Source organism: Camelus dromedarius, chromosome 7 (assembly GCF_036321535.1).
Source record: "Camelus dromedarius isolate mCamDro1 chromosome 7, mCamDro1.pat, whole genome shotgun sequence".
NCBI classification, from domain to species: Eukaryota; Metazoa; Chordata; class Mammalia; order Artiodactyla; family Camelidae; genus Camelus; species Camelus dromedarius.
In genome coordinates this window covers 66,839,705-66,858,344 of record NC_087442.1, presented here as the reverse complement: position 1 = coordinate 66,858,344, position 18,640 = coordinate 66,839,705, and the positions used below count along the sequence as shown (strand labels likewise).

Here is an 18,640-nt window from a genome sequence, read left to right as displayed (position 1 = left end):
AAAGATGTTCATGACAGAGTTATTTACAAAAAGATGGTTTTCAACTTTTTTTCCTAAATATACAACAGGGGAATTAGTCTATCTCAAATTGTATACATAATAAAACATTTGTTAGTAACTAAAAGTATATTTTAAAAATGTAATGACAAGGGAAATACAGTAAATGTAAAAAGGGGACAAAAGATACAGAGAGTAGGACCCCAACTTTCTTTTAAAAAACAAAGAAGCAAACAAATGATTGCAGAGAAAATACAGAATAAGATCTTGGTTTATACTTATGTATCTCCTTTACTCTCTAGATATCTTCTTGTGAAGTCAACTATACCATCCTCATCTTAATTATACCCATAACTACACTATATAAGTCACACCTTGCTTTAATCATATCATTTCTTTATAATCTGGGTAAATATATACATAGTCTACAACTCCCTTGCTACAATTACTTTTCCCAATTCCAGTACACATCTTCAGCTACCTCAGCATATGGGAGTTTAGCTATCAAACTTGATTTTAAATACATATTAATACCACATCAGGTTAAATATAACCTTTAGCCATGCTACTGAATCTAAGTTTCTATAATGTAAGTGACGCTGGACAAGCAATTACACCTTCAGTGACACAGGTCTACTAAGAGAGGTTTGCCCCTTACCTGAAATCCTCTCTTACAGGCTCCCTCAATCTCATGAAAGTCATGTTCTGTGCACAGAGGGCAAGCTTCAGCACTCTCCCAGAGGAAATAGAACGTACATCCATCACAGGTGCCTGCTGGACACTTGCTGAAAGAAAACATGAAAAACAACAAAAACAACAGCTTTCATAACACATTTAATTGCATTCAATCAACAGTTGAGTGCACACTGCACACTGGGAAGCAAGGTGTGGGTGCTGAGGAAACACATGAAAAATAATCTAAAGGCGACAAAACCACAAGGAGATACTACTTTGCACCTACCAGGATGGCTAGCATCAAAAAGACAGCTAATATCAGGTGTTGTGAGGATGTGGGGAAACTGGAATCCTCAACACCTCTGATGGGAATACAAAATGGTGCAGCTTTGGAAGAATCTGGCAGTTCCTTACACAATTAAAGAGAATTACCATATGATCCACCAATGCAATTTCTAGGTAAATACCCAAGAGAAATGAAAATACCATGTCCACACAAAAACTGGTATATGAATGTTCATAACAGCATTTTTCATAATATCCAAAAGGTGGAAACAACCTAAATGTCCATCAACAGATAAAAAAATGTGGTATATCCACACAATGAAATATCACTCAGCCATTAACAGGAATCCAGTACTGATACATGCCCCAAATTACATGAACCTCAGAAATAGTATGCTGAGTGAACGAACCCAATCAAAAACAGCAAGATCCTACTGAATAGCATGGGGAACTAACTATATTCAATACCTTGTAATAGCCTAGAATGAAAAAGAATATGAAAATATATTGAATCACTATGTTATACACTAGAAATTAACACAACACTGTAAACCAACTATACCTCAATTTTTTTAAAAGTCCATACACAACGTTATTTAGATGAAAGTCCATAAAAGGGAACTCCACATAAACAGAAAGTAGTGTAATGGTTGTCTTGGGCTATGGAGAGGGCTAAAGTACAGGGAAGTAATAGCTAAAGGGTATGGGGTTTCTTTGTGGGCTGACGAAAATGTTCTAGAGTTTACTATGGTGATGGCTGCATCTACCTAAATAATATACAATGACCATTGAGCTGTCTGCTTTAAATGACTGAACTGTAATGGTATGTGAATTATATCTCTATAAAACTATTTTCTTTTAATTTAAAGGAGAAATAGGCACAGATAATGACCCCCCCCCAAAAAAACCAAAAAAAACCTCCAGTAGTTTCTGGCTGGAAGTGATGCCTAAGCCAAGTCTAGAATATTCTAGGAGTTAGATGGAACAGAAGAGAAGAAAGCAAGGGAATTCTTGCCAGAGAGAGGAAACAGTAGATGAAATTACCAGAGGTCACTGTCACTGGAGCTTCAAGAGCAAGGCCATGAGTGAGCACTGGGCACAGAGGCATTAGACGGTGAAAGTTGTTATGATTTCTGTCTGAGGTAATATACACAGGTGAGGTGCTTTAGGGAACAGAATGACAAACAGGACCATGATGTCCACAGAGGATGGGAGAAAGACATGAGAACAAAATTGTCTAATGTGAAAAAACCACCATCAGGCCAACACACAGCTCAGTGACGTAACTGATTTCACGATCCTGAGTTTCCTCGGCCTGAGGATGACTTCGTTCATGGTGTGGATACCCTCATCACTCGGTGATAATGGGTGGGGCTTAGACAAAGGTGCAGAATTGCACTGAACCAAACACCAAGCAGAGCCTGAATGGAGACTTTTTGAAATTTCTCCTTTCTGATGAATGGGCCTATTATGTTAACTTTGCCTCTTTCATTTTAGGGACAGATAAACACAATATAGTTCAAAAATTAACTTGCTGTTACTTCATACAGAATCCTTACTGATTGAAGCAAGAAGCTATTTGGAAAGGTTCTAATGGGAATGGCTGTTCTGTTCATGAATTCATTAAAGTTAGGGGAATATTATTCCCTTAACTTGTCTACTGCACTTCCCCTCAGTCAAGCCATGTAAACACAGGGCATTGCCCTGAAAATCTCCTTCAAACCTTAGCTGGTGCCGACTACAGGTGTCCTGCAACAACTAAGAGCAAAATGATAGATATACAATAATAGAATAAAAAAAAAACCCTTTGAAGTTTTAATTTTAAATGTCTGATGAGAATGTCCAAAACTTTCATTTTCAGTCTACCAGAAAGGTAAAATTCCATACTATTAGTTAACTAAATATATTCTAAGGTGCCCTGATAGGAACTCTAAAAAAAAATCTACATGCCTGAAAACTGATGCATTTTTACATGTCTGTCTTTCCAAAGTGTCTGTGTGCTGTACACTAAGTAGACATGGGCAGGATGTAAATAAAAGCAACATTCTTTATGACACGCTTCAGAAACAGGGACCCAGGACTGTCAGAGTATAGAACAATGGTCAAAAGTGACTCTTTGGAAGAATGACTTGACTCTCTTACCCACCTTAATTACTCTATTTGTAAAAAGGTGAGTACATTCAGACTAAGAAACAAAATGATTTTTTTAAGGAAAGTACAATTGATGAAAACTATACCACTTAAAACATTATTCCCACTTTCCATCTTTCAGATCAGGCAAAGCAACTCAAAATTGCTCTTTTCAAAAAAATTGGGTAACCAATTAGAAAAATTCCTCAAGAACACAATTATTATTTGCACAACAGTGATTTGCAACTTCCAAAGTAATAACACTTTTCTGATCATTTAGCAAAATTACCAATAGGCTTTCCTACTCAAATTTCTCCTCCTCGAATTGCTATTTTATCTTTTCAACACAGAAAAGTTGTTTATCTTGGGAAAATGAAAGTGTAAGTCTGCTACAGTTTGAGAAGAAAGAACTCATTGAAAAAAAAAAAAAGAGAAAATTAAAGTTGCAAAAGGCTTTAGAAAGAAGACTTGGATTACAATTCTAACTGGACTTTCAAATGACCAACCGGACTTTCAACTCACTGTGTTTTTCCTTAAGTGACTCAACCTCTCTCCTTACCATCGCAGTTTTGTAATGTGTCAAAAGCAGAATATCTACTGCACTGATTTCATAAGGTAGTTATGAAAGATAAAATGAGAGAACAATTTGGGAAAGTTTAAAGCACTGCAAAATATAAAAGACTATTAATAAGGTACATCACTTTGTAAAGAACTAGTAGAACCAGAGAAAGGGGAAAAAAAAATCAAGATATTGATATAATTTATAAACCTGCCATTAGGTGTCAAAATACTACAATGATTCAATGCTTTTCCTTGGTAGACTTCACTTTTTAAAAGAAACTCTTAGGTTAAAAGCAGTTTAGTTTAGATTCAGTTCTTTATTTCTTTTAATTCAATGAATCATTTAAAATGTGGAACATTCAAATGTGATTCTTTGTTATAAACATAATTTCCACATGTTTGAATCAGGCCTTCCCTGGGAACCAACAAGGATGTATGAAGCAGTGATCATTTCAATATGCTTATGGATATAATAAAAATAGAAAAAAGATGTAAGAGAGAAAAGTGTTAAGACAGATATGTACTTTATTGCCAGGTATGTGAAATCTCTTTCCCTTTGATGACCTGTGTCACCCTGATCTTTACCCCTCCCAAACAGCTTTTCAGAGGTGTTGATAATTGTGCTTCTGCATAACTTTCAAGCTACATGATCACCATAGAAACCAACGAGTACGTGTTTAAAGAAATGAGATAAAGTCATGGATAGCAGGGGCTTGGAGGGTAGAGTTCTACACGTTGGCCAGATGTGCTGTGAATTCTAGGTTAAGAAACCACTACAGATTCAAAGGACAACCAGTTAAACATTAATTTGGTTTTACTGAGAAATACGTAACAGGCTTTCCAGTTTCCTTATTTTGCTTCTGATGTTGCCTTATCAATCAAGGTGGCACTAGCAATGTGTAAGAATTCAGACGAGTATTTTTTTTTTTTCCAGAAAGTTATGTCTTGGATTCTAAAATGGAATACCTTTCCTGGGAGGAGTAACTGGATTGAATCATCTTACCTAAAGCAGGACCTACCTGGTTCATATTACGAATTAATGGAGTAGAATATTGTGTTCTTATGAACTATTATCACCTAATACTCAACCTATTATCAACCTATTATTATTGTTGAGATAATTGACAAATCTGTGTAAAATTGTTTTGCCTAAACTTCATTCAAAATCCAAAGTTAAGACAAATTTATCTACACTGTCAGTACATTTCCAACCCTTCTGGAGTTAGTCTCAGGAGGCAGGTGGGAAAGGCCACAGTCTTGTGGGCCCAGAACATTTATCATTTGGTGTCAGTGTACTATTGTGCTGAGCTTTTTCATGTGGGGGCCTTTGTGGGTTTCTTGGGGTTCCACGGTCTCAGGGTATTCAGACTGGCATCCTCTGGCAAGGGCTTTGCTCTCTGACCTCCTGGAGACTCCCTTCCACATTGGAATCTCAGGAAGCTCAGCTTTTCTCTGCTAAGGATAGCTTTTCATTGGTAGAAACCCTTCCAGTGTCAGGTCCATATAATGCCACTGCATCTTGATCTAATTTTGTTTGCCCTAAGGCTGAAGAGCATAAATCACTTATGATAGAGTTTGAAAACAAGGTATTTTGACCTAGAGGTCTTAGATCCAGAGATATAAAATTTTACCAGTCTCCTGCAAAAGCTTCCCTTTCTAAAGGTTCTATCTTGGGTTAATTACCAAAGGCAGCATCTGATAAAGACCTAGACAAACATTAACTGACACCCCTGGTCCTTTTTATTTACAGACTCTATGTCTTCTTCAGTGAAATAAAAATGTGTCAAAGTTTTTACATCCTTAATTCAAACTTGATCCTAAAACTTTACGAATGTTCTGTGATATTTTTATACCACTTCTTAAGGTTACTCACTAGTTTTTGAATTGTACAGTTTTAACAATTCTCTATTAGAGTTTTTCCATTTCTTTTTTTTCCAGTTAGAACAAAATTAACTTACAAAAAGGTAGGGAAACTGATATATGGTAGATTCTATCTTCAGTCTTGAGATTCAACATTTTAGGATACATCTGGATATTGGTTCCTTATCATAAACTTTTTTTATTGACACACAATCAATTTACAATATTATGTTAGTTTCAGATGTACAACAAAGTGATTAAATATTTTATAGATTATACTCCATTTAAAGTTACTATAAAATATTGGTTATATTCCCTTGTTGCACAATATATCTTTGTAGCTTATTTATTTTATACATAGTAGTTTGTACCTCTTAATCCCTCTTTCCCTGTCTTGTCTCTCCCCATTTCCCTTTCCCCACTGATAGCTACTAGTTTGTTCTCTATATCTGTGAATCTGTTTCTTTGTTATATTCACTAGTTTCTTTTATTTTTAAATTCCACATACAAGTGATATCATACAATATTTGATTTTCTCTGGCTTATTTCACTAAGCATAACACTTTCCAGGTCCATTCATGTTGTTGCATATAGCAAAATTTCATTCTTTTTTATGGCTGAATAGTATTCCATTATACATTGTGTAAAAGCTTTTAAGTTTAACTAGGTTCCACTTGTTTATTTTTCCTTTTATTTCCTTTGCCTGAGAAGACAGATCCAAAAAAAAAGTTGCTACAATTTATGTCAAAGAATGTTCTGCCTATCTATTCTTTTTTTCCACAGTGTGTCAATTTCTAATGTACAGCACAATGTCCCAGTCATGCATATACATAAATATACTCATTTTCACGTTTGGCTATCTTTTCTTCTAGGAATTTCCTGCCTTACATTTAGGTCTTTAATCCATTTTGAGTTTATTTTTTGTATATGATGTGAGAAAATGTTCTAATTTCATTCTTTTATATGTAGCTGTTCAGTTGTCCTACCATGACTTATTGAAGAGACTGTCTTTCCTCCACTGTATATTCTTGCCTCCTTTGTCATAAATTGATTGACCATAAATGTGTGGGTTTATTTCTGGGCTTTCTAATCTGTTCCACTGAGCTATGTGTCTGTTTTTGTGACAGTACCACACTGTTTTGATTACTGTAGCTCTGTATTATAGTCTAAAGTAAGGACGCATGATACTTCACCTTTTCTTTTTTTTCTTAAGACAGCTTTGGCAATATGGGGTCTTTTGTGGTTCCATAGAAAATTTTAAATTATTTGTTCCACTTCTGTGGAAAAAAATATCATAGGTATTTTTAAAAATAGGAATTGCATTAAACCTATAAATTCCTTTGGGTATTATGGATAGTTTAACAATATTAATTCTTCTAATTCATGAACACAATGTCCTTCCATTTCTTTGTATCATCTTCAATCTCCATCAATGTTTTATAGTTTTCAAAGTAAAGGCCTTTCACCTCTGTGGTTAAGTTTAATCGTAGGTGATTTCGATGTGATTTTTAAAGGGATTATTTTCTTGCTTTCTCTTTCTAGTAGTTTGTTATTTTGTGAGAAACAATCTTCCCAGAGGCTACATCTATAATGAAAATGAATTTGGAATTTGAAGGAAGTTTTTGCAATATAATTTTGGACTTACTTATAAACTACCCAAGTAGTTAAATGTAGTCATAAGTTGTCAGAGAGGATTATGGTTTTCCTCCAACTTATAACATTAATAAATAAGACCCTGTCTGAGGTAAGACCAGTTATTTAAAAGAAGGCACCAATAACTTGTAGATCAGTTGAGTTGTTCCACAGATAAATGTGCTATTTACCTCTGCTTAGTGTGCTTCTTTGCAAATCTCTGCCTATGACGAATTGAGGGGAAATGACAAGATGAAAGATGGCATGAAAAGAACAACAGACACAGTCAGGAAGTCATTCCATCTTGACTGTGCCACTCTACAGCTATGCGACCTGGGTCCTCAGTGTTTCCTACTATGTCAAGTAAATGGGTTTGATTCAAGGATCTCTAATGTGGTATGACATCTTTATTATCAGAGTAAATATGATTCCTTCTGTCTATTTTCTAATAAGGCTTTTTAATAATCTTTCCACTAAGAAATTTCTTATGTTTTTGAAAGGGCACTTAGGACACAATGCTCAGGTCTAAATTTTCCTAATGAAAAGGGAATCTTCAATTCCTCTAACGACGTAGGATCATGATTAGAGGGTTGGAAAGCCTTTTAGGCAGAAGCTGGGGAGGCATCTATTTAGGGATATTAGTGGTCTATTGTGTTAGCAATTTATCCTTTGGCCAAGGTACAAACTACACTAGATAATCTCGAAAGTCCACTCTAGCTCTCAGATTTCATCTGCCAGACATCATGCTGTTAAGTTTTTATCAAAAATGTCTCACACCCTCCAGTCACTTTGTGGAATTAGAAACCAACTGCATTTGCCACCCAAACAGACAGGCTGGAGTTTCCAACTGCAGATTACTGAGTGGCCCAGAATATTTGCTGCTGCCTCTACATTGCATGTGAGGTGCAGAGAACACACTTTTACCCTTTTCTCCTTCCCATTTGCTTTCTGTTAGGACATTCTCATTTTCCCAAGACTAGGGGTCTTCTGACATTTTCCCAGGTCACCAAGACATAGAGCCCCAGCCAACATTACTACTGCTGAAGTCGCCTTTGCCTGGTTTGTCAAGATTCTTGGCCAAGAGAGAATTCCAGGGGATAGCAACCCTTCTGAATTGCCAAAGTCTGGCTATTGTGACTTCTTGGTCAGTACATGAGATTTCTCCAGGCAATTGCCTGGTTAGCACCTTCCTCTCTCCAGGAGAATTTAAAGCTCAAAAAAAAAAAGCAAATTAAGTCCTCTTCAAAAGTAGCCTAAATAATCTGGCTCTGTTAACATTTCTTTACTGTTATTGGAAAATCTTTATTCAGCCCTACAGCTAAAAAAAAAAAAATTCTAATTATTTCAGGACAAGCAGCTGTTTCTCATGTTCTGATCCTAGAGCTCCCCCTCGTGCCCAGATGGGAAATTGATTCAAGGAAGAACTAAGGGTCAGCACATTTAGATTGTGAGGTTCAAGCAGTGCACTCGAGCAGCTGGTCCTTAAACTTTAGTGTGCATTTTAACTATATATAAAACTGTATCACAATACGGGTGAAGGAATACAACCTGTAAACCAGGACCTTTTCAGAAAACTGAAATGCAAAACAAAGCGTGAGAATCTGTCTCAGAGGAAAAAAAAAAAGCCAAATCTCCAAAATGGAGGTTAAAACCAATGGTTCTCAAATTTTAATATGCATAAGAATCGCCTTGTGTTTTTATGAACATTTTTATGCTGAACATTCAGAGATTCTCTGGATTTTAGGGAAAGACTAAAAATCAAATTTAAAATAGACACCCGAAGGTGTTCTGCAGCAGCTGGTCTTGACAAACCCTGGCAAAGACAGTCAAGTTCCCCAAGTGGGAAAAAGCTGCTGGAGGTCAAAGGAGAAACTTAACTGTTCCTCTCCTCACAAGGAAAAGAATCAGTTTCCAGATTCCATCATTTAACATCACGAGGCTATTTTTTTCTTATTACGTGGAAATATCAGAACCCACTGTGGGAGAGTCAGAGTGACACATTTTTCTAAAGGACAGACCTAGTCTTTAGCATCATCTGCTTGAGTCAGATACCCGAAGGAGGCTTCGGAAGTCATCCAGTCAACTTCTAGAGGCTAGACCCAGAGAGGTCAGGTGCTAGGCCCAGGAAAGGACCTCAGAAGTGCAACAGTAAATAGAACACACATCTGAACTCAAAGCTCTATGGTGGGCTATCAGAGAACAATGAAGAGTCTCTGAACACACCTTCTCACAAAGCAAGCATGCTGTGCTGTCTTGACTCTAGCGTGGGTGCTGGCACAGGGATCTTTTACCACATGATGCCCTTGGGCACCAGGCTCCCTCTGTTTCATTCACTGATGTCTATCACCTTCTATTATGTACTGCTCTCATCACATTCTTCTCTCACCTTGAAAAGGTGAAAAGAAAAATTAATTCACAAATCTATGAGAACCAGAGAAACACAGTTGGTAAGAGTTGAGTGCTAATGTGCCCTTATGCCCAGAAATGAGCTCAAAATACTATGTTATCATTGTAATTATTTTCAAGATAGCCAAGTAATTGAAGCAATGCTTAGACCTGATTTCTAATCTTGATGTGACATAAGTGGGATAGTTTGAAATCTCTCAAAGGCTACTGTGAAACTATCAAAAACAAAATTAAGTCTATCCTTATCTTTTTAAACTTTTGCTAGCTTGATGGACAAAAAGTGGCAAATCAAATTATGATCCAAAGGTACCTTAGCCCTAAAAAGATTCAGAATAAATAATCTACATACTGAACAATGATTGATTATAAAAAATAAAAATCAGGAGACATTTAAGCTTCATTCAGATCATGAAAGCAGTATTTATTCAAGTTGACAGTTCTATAGTTCTGAGTCTATGAAACTGATTATTTTCTCCTACTGTTCCCACCCAAAGTGGCTGTATTAATCAGATCAAGACTATGGACAGTTGTTGCCTTGAAGACACTCAGGTAAATGAACTGTATTATGTAGTCTATTGGTCAGACTCTATATTGGTGATTTTGCCACCATGGATCAGGAAACTGAAGAGCCAGAAATGGATCTACCCTGATCCCTATCCCCTTATAAAAGAAACTATGGCTCAGAGGTTAGATAGTTTAATTTAGATCACCAGATAGTTATTTGCCGATGAAGAACTATAACCCAGGAAAGTTCTTAATTCAGCTCTCAAGGAAACTGAGGCTAGATAGTAAGAATAAATACAAGGATACATAGTATAGTTATATATTATTTAAATAATTTTCAAGAGAATTAGACACTTAGGCAAACAAGATGAGAATGTATCATTGAGGAGACTGGAAAGTGTTAAGATTGGCAAGGACCTATACCTCTTAACAGGCACCCAGCAGATCCATACAACAAAAATCGAGATTCTTTGTTCTCGTTCTGCCTTACATCTTTAGAGAACATGTTTTAAAATAGCAAGAGTCTGAAGTTTTATTCTCTAATAAATACAAATGTGGAAGAATCATATAGAAATAAGACTACCTAGGGACGGAAATCACTCCTGCTCCCGGTTTAGTAGGATTACACCTCATTTTCACAGCAGTTGATCGGCCATTAATGCAAGAGGTTGTAGTTGTAGAGGACCTATTTGAAGGCAAAGCAGATGTGACACAGATTATAAAGACAAAAATACCCTGTGCATAATTGCTCCAATGCTCTATTAATAAATGAAATAATATATCAAAGTTCACTAATTTAGAATTTTAATACACATGGAGTTCAGTTACACTTTCATTGCCTATGATAAGTTGACTATTCCCCAAGTAAAGAGATAAGCTATCATCAAAGGATTTAGTAAAGCTATTGTAATTATAATCAAAATTATAATCAAAAGAATTTTTAAGGAATTAGAGGTCATATCTACTTAAGCTGATGTTTTGATGTTTGAATTATAAATAATTACTGCCTAGACAATGAAGTAGTCTCTTTATTGACTAATTCAAAAGATTATATATATGAGAAAAATTTTATAATGCTCTCTAAATATTCCAAGTTTCCTATTTTTTTTACTAAGTCTTTCATTTAAGAACCAATTACTGATTATCTATTAAGTATAAGCTACTATACCAGGCACCCTGAAGTGACATCTTTATGATTAAAAAAATAGTTAAGAGAAGCAGCATGTTCACTTACTTATAAAAGAAATGCACATCTGGTATTTGGCTCGGTGAAACTGGGAACATATCTTCTTTTATATTAATATTTTGCAATGTGGTTTCAACTGTCACTCCTAGATGACAATAAAAAGAAACTATTAAGTAATATGGGAAAATTAGATTTATTTAGTCTCTGAATATCTGAATAGAAACTAGCTTTACTTTGATGCTGCCATTAATCGGAAATATTGTATTAAATTAATTCATTCTTGGTAAGAATAATAAACTTCACAGTTTCCAGAATAAAAAATAAAAAGATTCTACTCCCCAGCTTTGCAATTTTGTATAAGTCACTTTACTTTCTTGGTTCTTATGTCCTGAATCTGTAAAATGCATTCAATAATTTAGATAACCTTTAAAGTCTCTTCCAGTTCTAATCTAACATTAGAATTACCTTCTTGTGAGTTTTGTCAAATGAGCTGGGCTACTTTGCTAATGTAGGTTTTTTGTCCATATTTGACAAAATCGCAATTTTTGTGCCCTACTAATTTCCAGAAAATAACTCCAAAATTTGCTTAATCTAAAAGTAAGGTATTCCCTCCACTCCAGGCAAAAAGGGAGCAGAGCCAAAATGCAAGCAGGAACAGCAACCTTTGTTCTAACAGAGTTCTGACGCTGAGCACAAGCTCAGCAACTGTCCTTGGTGCTGAAAATTACAGTTAAATTCTTCGGCAGTCTATATCAATGGTTCTCAAATCTGGCTGCAGATTTGAGCCAGATTTGTTAAATTGCTAGATTATCATATAACTTGTTAGATCTCTAATCCCTACCCCAGAGACTTTAATGAACTTGATCCTTAAGAATTACTAATTAGGGACTTGAATTACTCTTAAAAGTTTCCTATACTTTCCAGACCGCAGGGATAGAAAGGGCAGATGGGGAATAACACTCATTCACTCTTGCTGCTTGTCACCAGCTTACTTCTAGTATGAGAAAAGATGATGAAAACTGGTAGCAGATACTATGAGTTAAGTTTATATTGTTTGTTTACTGTTTTTTTGTTCAGTTTTTCTTTTGATTTTTTAAAATTATTTTGCCTTTTAAAGTCCTAGAGAATCTGATGAAAGGCAGACTCTCAAAAAACAATGTATCATACATGAGTTAATACATAAATTCGGAAGCTTCTTGTACTCACTGAGAATGATCAAAAAGATTTCACTTGCAGGGGCTTTTTAACCATGTTACAAAGTGATGATTTAGAATTACCTGCGGACTTTAACCATCTATGGTAAGCACCAATGCATGACAAGTTATCAGTACCACAGTTTTGAATAAATGCATGCATATATGAACCAAATGAAGCTTACCTAAAAATGTATCTGCAAGAATGATGGATTGTGATGATAAGGCTGCTCGGAAACCCTTACTTTCAGAAGGGATAATAGTTGACTGGCATACAAATGCTCCTACCAAATTCGTGTAATCATCTGACCCTGCCACCATTTCCTTTACTGTAAAGTCTGTAATATTGTTGGTACAGAGAGCCATCTTCTTCCCCTAGAAAAATAAAGTCATAAAGAGGTTTTATTGAAGGTCAGTCTCTAACCTGGATCTCAGCTAGCCAGTAATTCTAGCAGAGCATGGGCTCTCTCTTCCCTGCAATTCTGATTTAACTGATCTCATATGGGGCCTGGGCACCAGCACTTTTAAAAAGCTCTTGAGGCAATTCCAGTGTTTAATCAGGGTTGAGAGTCACTGAAGTTATAATGAATACGGTAATTCAAGACTGTAAGGCTCCTGCCAACTACAAGCATCATCTGTGCTGGATGAAAGCCATCTAATTTAAGGAAATAAAAGTCATCTATGAAATCTTCAGTTCTTAGGATAACAATGCATACAAAGTGACCAGAAAACTGCTGGTGAATGTTTCAATACCAAGAAAAAAGACTTGCTCCTTCTCCTTCTGTATAGGCCATATGTGGCAGAAAAGTAATGTCAAGGCTGAAAAAGAAAACATGAAAGTCTAGGACAACATCTAAACTCTATAGAGTTACTACAAGTGTCTTTATTTACCTACTCTTAGACTCTGTGATGTGTATCTGCTCAACTAGACAGTAAGTTAAAGGGAGTAAAGGAGTTTAGTGTTTTAATCATTTAAAGGATAGTTGGAAGACACAATTTAGGAAAATCGGAGGACTTTAAACATTGTATGTTTAAATAAACTGCAGTCCCACTGCAAAGGACTATAACTTCCTCTATAATTTCTACGAAGAAATGTATAAAGAAAAACAAACACTATTTCATTGGTCTTAGATGTAGTGTGCACAGATGGGCATAAAGAAAAGAGATTTCTCTTTCTTAATGCAGCTAGCAATTCTAACCTATAAAATTTTCTCTCTTCACCAAGCCCACTCAACAACAATGCAGGTGGCAACATATTTTTACCAAGCTTGAATTAAATTGTTGACACCATAAGAGAGAAACAAGGAAAAAGAGCAGAGAGAAACTACTAGGGAAAGGAAGAGGAAAATGACAGTAAAAGGAAAGGAATGAGAAGAAAGAGGAAAGAAAGAGAAGGAAGACGAAAGAGAAGATCAAAGACAGTGGGAATACAGGCGTAAGACTGCGAAGTGTGATGTATAATGGAATTAATTTTATTCACTGCTTTATGCAGTATTTAACACAACAGGTGTTTGATATGTATGTATTTACTGAGTGAACTGAGTGACTAATCAATTGAGGGAGTGTGTTGGATCAACACATATAAAATCAGGACAGGACAAACGCCATATCACACGGAATGTACTGATCTTTTTGTCTGAAAACTTCATCAGATCTCTTTTTACTTCCTTTGTACAAAGTTTGGCATAGCATCTGATAATGAAGACCACTGGAAATACAGGAGTTAAGATGGAAAGAGACATAGAGGAAATGCCTTATTATTATTTTTCACCTTTGCTAATGGTGAATGCATACATCCCAACCCCAACCTTGTATGCCCACAAAACTACTGGACACATAGTCCTGTAACTTTCCCATTACCAGCATCAATTAAGGCTCTGCTTCTTCCCAAAGAAAATAAAATCCCATTATTTATTTATTAGCAGAGGGTACCTGCTCAACTGGTATTTGTCCCCTGCTTTCTTTTTCTTTTTGGACAAACTTCCTCCTGAAAGTCTTTTCTTTTTCAAACACAAAACTGAGGATATAAACAACAGTAAAAAACTTTCTCAAACTATAACTTCCTGCCTTAAAAAAAAATTGGTGGGATTGACAAGCTTGGCCCATTTTTACAAAAATGAAAGATCTTCAAAGCCCTTGTACCATAGCTCCAAGCTTTGGGGTTCAACTGACTGGGTAAGTGCTTTGACGGACTGAGAACCAGACAAGGTTGCCCCTGGGGGAGAAAACAGCCAACGTGCTAGGAGGCAACAGAGGATTTAAGCTGTCAGAGCTCAGTTTCTGACATTTGGTTGTCAGTTTCCATAGAGATTTTTACTGGTCCATCAACACAGAAAATAACTCAATCAGAGCTGACACAGAGCTCCATCTCACCTTGGCAGCCAAACTCACCTCATGCCCACACAGACTGATATTGAAGAAGTGGAAGTATTTTGTTCCTTTGGAGGTAAAGCTGGGACCATTCATTAACGAGCCCACACTGCTGAGGGTGCTGAAGTCATAGCGCAAACTCTGATTTTCTCTCTCATGGTAGAAAAAGCAGTCACTATAGCAAACTGAGTGGTCCTTTGATTAGATATTAAGAAAGGTAAAAAAATCAAAACAACAAAAAAACAATATGGTAGGAAAGAAAGTATTAACCGCTATGAAAAAATGTGCTTCAAAAAAACTGTGGTCTCAAAACTATTTCAGTAATTTCTGTCTTAGTTACAGTATATTTTACCACGTTAATACAGAAAATTCCCAAACTCTAGATTTCCTGAGGCAAAGTTCAGAAGAGTCAGAATTTTTTTGAGAGAGTAAAGTTATTCTAAGATTAGTTTCTTGTAGAAAGATGTTTTAATAAAAAGACAAAATTTCCTGTTGTGCCAGTTTAAATATAGCTTAAACTATGTTTCCTTCACCCATAATACAGCATCAATTTTTGCCCTTAAAATATTATAAGATCTACTTGCCGTTCTCCATATCCATCTACAGCTACCTACAGAGAGGTAGTAACATGCTCCACCTTAATGGAATAGATCAAAAATCGGTTCTAATATTTTTGGAAAGTGTTCTAATTTGGAGGCTCTTCTTAATATTTCACATCCCCAGTCATTAGCACATTCATGGCACATAAGTGCTTCATGGATGTGAGAGGAAATAAGATAAGAAAGGGAATGAAAATGTCCTTTATAAATTTAGATAGCAACTTCATAGCTCCTGGAGACACAGTAAGAGGAACCTTTGAGTTTCTCTATTAAAACATGCTTTCCTGGGGATAACGGACATACAGACCCACTTACCTGAGTGCTTCTACTCCCAGGCCCACATGGAACACAAGCCTCCTTGCCATAGACTTGATGAATGGACAGGTAGGTGTCAGGGGGACACTCCTTGCACTGGTTGGTTTCTTTCTCAATGTAGTGGCCTGGGGGGCAGGGGACACACGATGAGCCCGACTGTTCAGAACCGAGGGCACAGGCACGGCATGAGGACGCCACCCCATCAACTGCATTAGTGGCAGTGACAGAATAAATCTTCACCAAGTCATTGACGAACCGTCTGTTCTAAAAAGGAAGCAGAGAGTGATGACTTCTGCCTTGGGGCGCAGTTGTACAACCAGATTGTTTTCTGTTGATACCATCAAAATTATTAAGCTGAGTGTTCCAGCCCAACAGACTATAACTGACAATGGATTAATATTATTCCTTTTTGCATCTTTTTAAAAAAAAAAACTTAATACTAGAAGGTAACTTTCATAGCAACGGAGTTCCAGGAGTTCTGCCACAACCACCATAAGATTATGTCAGAACTGGTACAAATTCAGGCATATGTACAGACTTAATGTCTGGAAGAACTAATACGATTTAACAAAAGAGCAACCTTATCTCCCATCACTGTTTACTCAGACATATGCCTAAATGTACTGATACAGTAGGATGTCTGCAGCGTGGCAAGGTGCAAAAGACTTAGACTAGGGATTTAAAAGGCTTAGAGTAGGACTCTGGTCCTCACCCAAACACATACTGTGTGATCTTGATGCAATCACACCATTTCTTTGGGCTTCCTCTCCCTCTCTCTCTCTCTCTCCCCCTCTCTCTCTCTCTCTCTTTCTCTCTCTCTCTCTCTCGAGCACTTTTCTTAACCAACATAGTCTGATTTCTGCTGAAGGGATATATAACAGAGAGTGAAAAGTAAATCTCCAGTGTCTTGCTTTACTTCTCCTTCTCCTTCCTATGACACTGGGTCAATTAAGGTCTAGTTTTCATCAGGTGGTGAGCATCAACATATCATTAGAGAGTGGCGTTGCTCTAAGCTACTTAATGTTTTCTGTCTAGGGCAAAGACAAAAGGGAGGTGAGGAAGACTTCCACAGCATGTTCACGCCCTATTTGGTGGGAATCTGAGCAGAACTTCTAGAGTCAAGTAAAATCTCCAGAATGGGTTCCCCCGTGACAGCCTGAAGGGAAAAGAGAAAATGCTTCACAAGTACTTGCCACCATTGTTTTAAGGCAGCTTCTGAAAAAGTGATTTACCTTGATCTCACCCTAAGAAGGTCATGTCAATGGAGATCCACAAAAATAATACAAAAATAAGGTGTAATTGAAGCATACAATGGAAATTACTTAGGAGAGGATTAAGGTCTACTCTAGCAGGGAAAGTAAAAGAGAATAAATAGTTATGTGTGTTAACCCAATTGTGTGTACATACATACTCTCCAGGATGTAAAAGGAGACAGTAATTACTGAAATGGAATAATAACCAACACCAGTTAATGGCTCCTGGACAAATGTCAGATCATTCAGACAAGAAGAAGAAAGTCACCAGCCTCTCCAAAGTCTCAGAAAGCTTTAAAAGTTTTAAAATAATTACAAACTCTGATTTCCTATCTCTTAAGCTTTTAGCCACTACATTTGTTCAAAGTGTCAAAAGATTCAAAAATACATTGGGTTATTTCATTTCATACATTCTTGTTCTCAAAACACAAACCAAAAAAATATCATTTTTATACCAATCCACGCCATAACCAAAAGATTGATTCCACATCAGTAAAAAGCTAACTCTTTTTCTCCAGGAGACTGGAGTAATCACTTTGCACAAATGTCGAGAGAGGGCATCATTTTTGTGTTTAAAAAAAAAATTAAAAAGTGCTTGGAACTTACATCTTGACCCTGATTAGTTCTCTGGAATGCCCACGTAAATGTAAAGGTGGCATTCTTGAAGATGATGTGGGTATAAGCTTGCTTTTCTTTCGTTCCACCCCAAGATTCCACCACATTGGTACTTTTTCTATTAATATCCTAAAATATAGTAGAAAAAAATATATACCAAAAAAGCACAAGCTCAGTATTAATATACATGTGTATACATTACAACTGTATGTTTATATTTACAGTGAACCTTAAAGGGTTACATGTGAATATTTCTCTACAGAGCACGTAACCCTAAAACTCTCAAAGCTCCCCTTTAAGTCTATACAAAGACTCACCGGCCTCTTTCTCACTGGCCTGAAAGAGGTCTCAAGTCATAGTATGTTTTTCCTTTTGGTGAGGGGTGGGCTTCTGTGTATGTGTGTGACTCTACCTTAGGAAATACACTTCAAAGGGGAAACCTAATTCTTCAAACTTCTCACAGTAAACTTCTAGGATCATAGAATGAAAAGGCTTTCCATTTTTATCTTTTTCCTTGAGAGACTCAGACAGGTAGCTCCAGCACAGGAATTCTAAGTTCCTCCTGAATTATACTTGCAATTTCCACTGCAGTTTAACTAGAATGTTATGTTCATGCAATCTTTTGCTTGTACTTGAATTTCACAAAGATTAGTTTGTGAAATATTTTATTTCTGAATTCCTGGGCCAAATTCAATATTTAGAATAGTATATAAATGTGTGACATCCCAACCAGTATGTTGTCATTAACATGGTTAGAAAGCAAATTTAATAAGTAAAGCAAATAATGTAATACACATCTAATTTATTTGAAATGAAAACCCAAGGCTAACCCTGAACTTTCTAATTAGTCTTCCCTGCAGAAACCCTAATAGATGACTTAGGAATTTGGATAGGCCTCTGTTATCTGAGATATCGATAATCCAGTGGCATGAGCTCAAGACATGTCTCTTTCTTTCTATGATATAAACACAGAAGTCAAGCATGCTATAAAGTAATCAGATATGCTATAAAGATATGCATCTTCAGTTCACGCTGCAGATCAAAATATCAGTGTGTGCT

General features: G+C 36.4%; 1 protein-coding gene across 2 annotated transcripts in view; it reads right to left on the bottom strand.

Moving 5' to 3' along the window:
- Positions 1-18,640, bottom strand: part of ELAPOR2 (endosome-lysosome associated apoptosis and autophagy regulator family member 2) — a 230,751-nt gene that overhangs the window by 13,914 nt on the left and 198,197 nt on the right. Inside the window, exons 13-19 of one of the 2 annotated variants that reach the window (XM_010977996.3) lie at positions 17,573-17,710; positions 15,714-15,977; positions 14,821-14,994; positions 12,615-12,804; positions 11,285-11,381; positions 10,634-10,735; positions 656-782 (exon numbers count right to left, since the gene is read on the bottom strand). In XM_010977996.3, coding sequence (XP_010976298.1) covers positions 656-782; positions 10,634-10,735; positions 11,285-11,381; positions 12,615-12,804; positions 14,821-14,994; positions 15,714-15,977; positions 17,573-17,710 — 1,092 coding nt within the window. The remainder of the gene's footprint in view (positions 1-655; positions 783-10,633; positions 10,736-11,284; positions 11,382-12,614; positions 12,805-14,820; positions 14,995-15,713; positions 15,978-17,572; positions 17,711-18,640) is intronic. The other variant, XM_031454811.2, reaches the window with a different exon arrangement.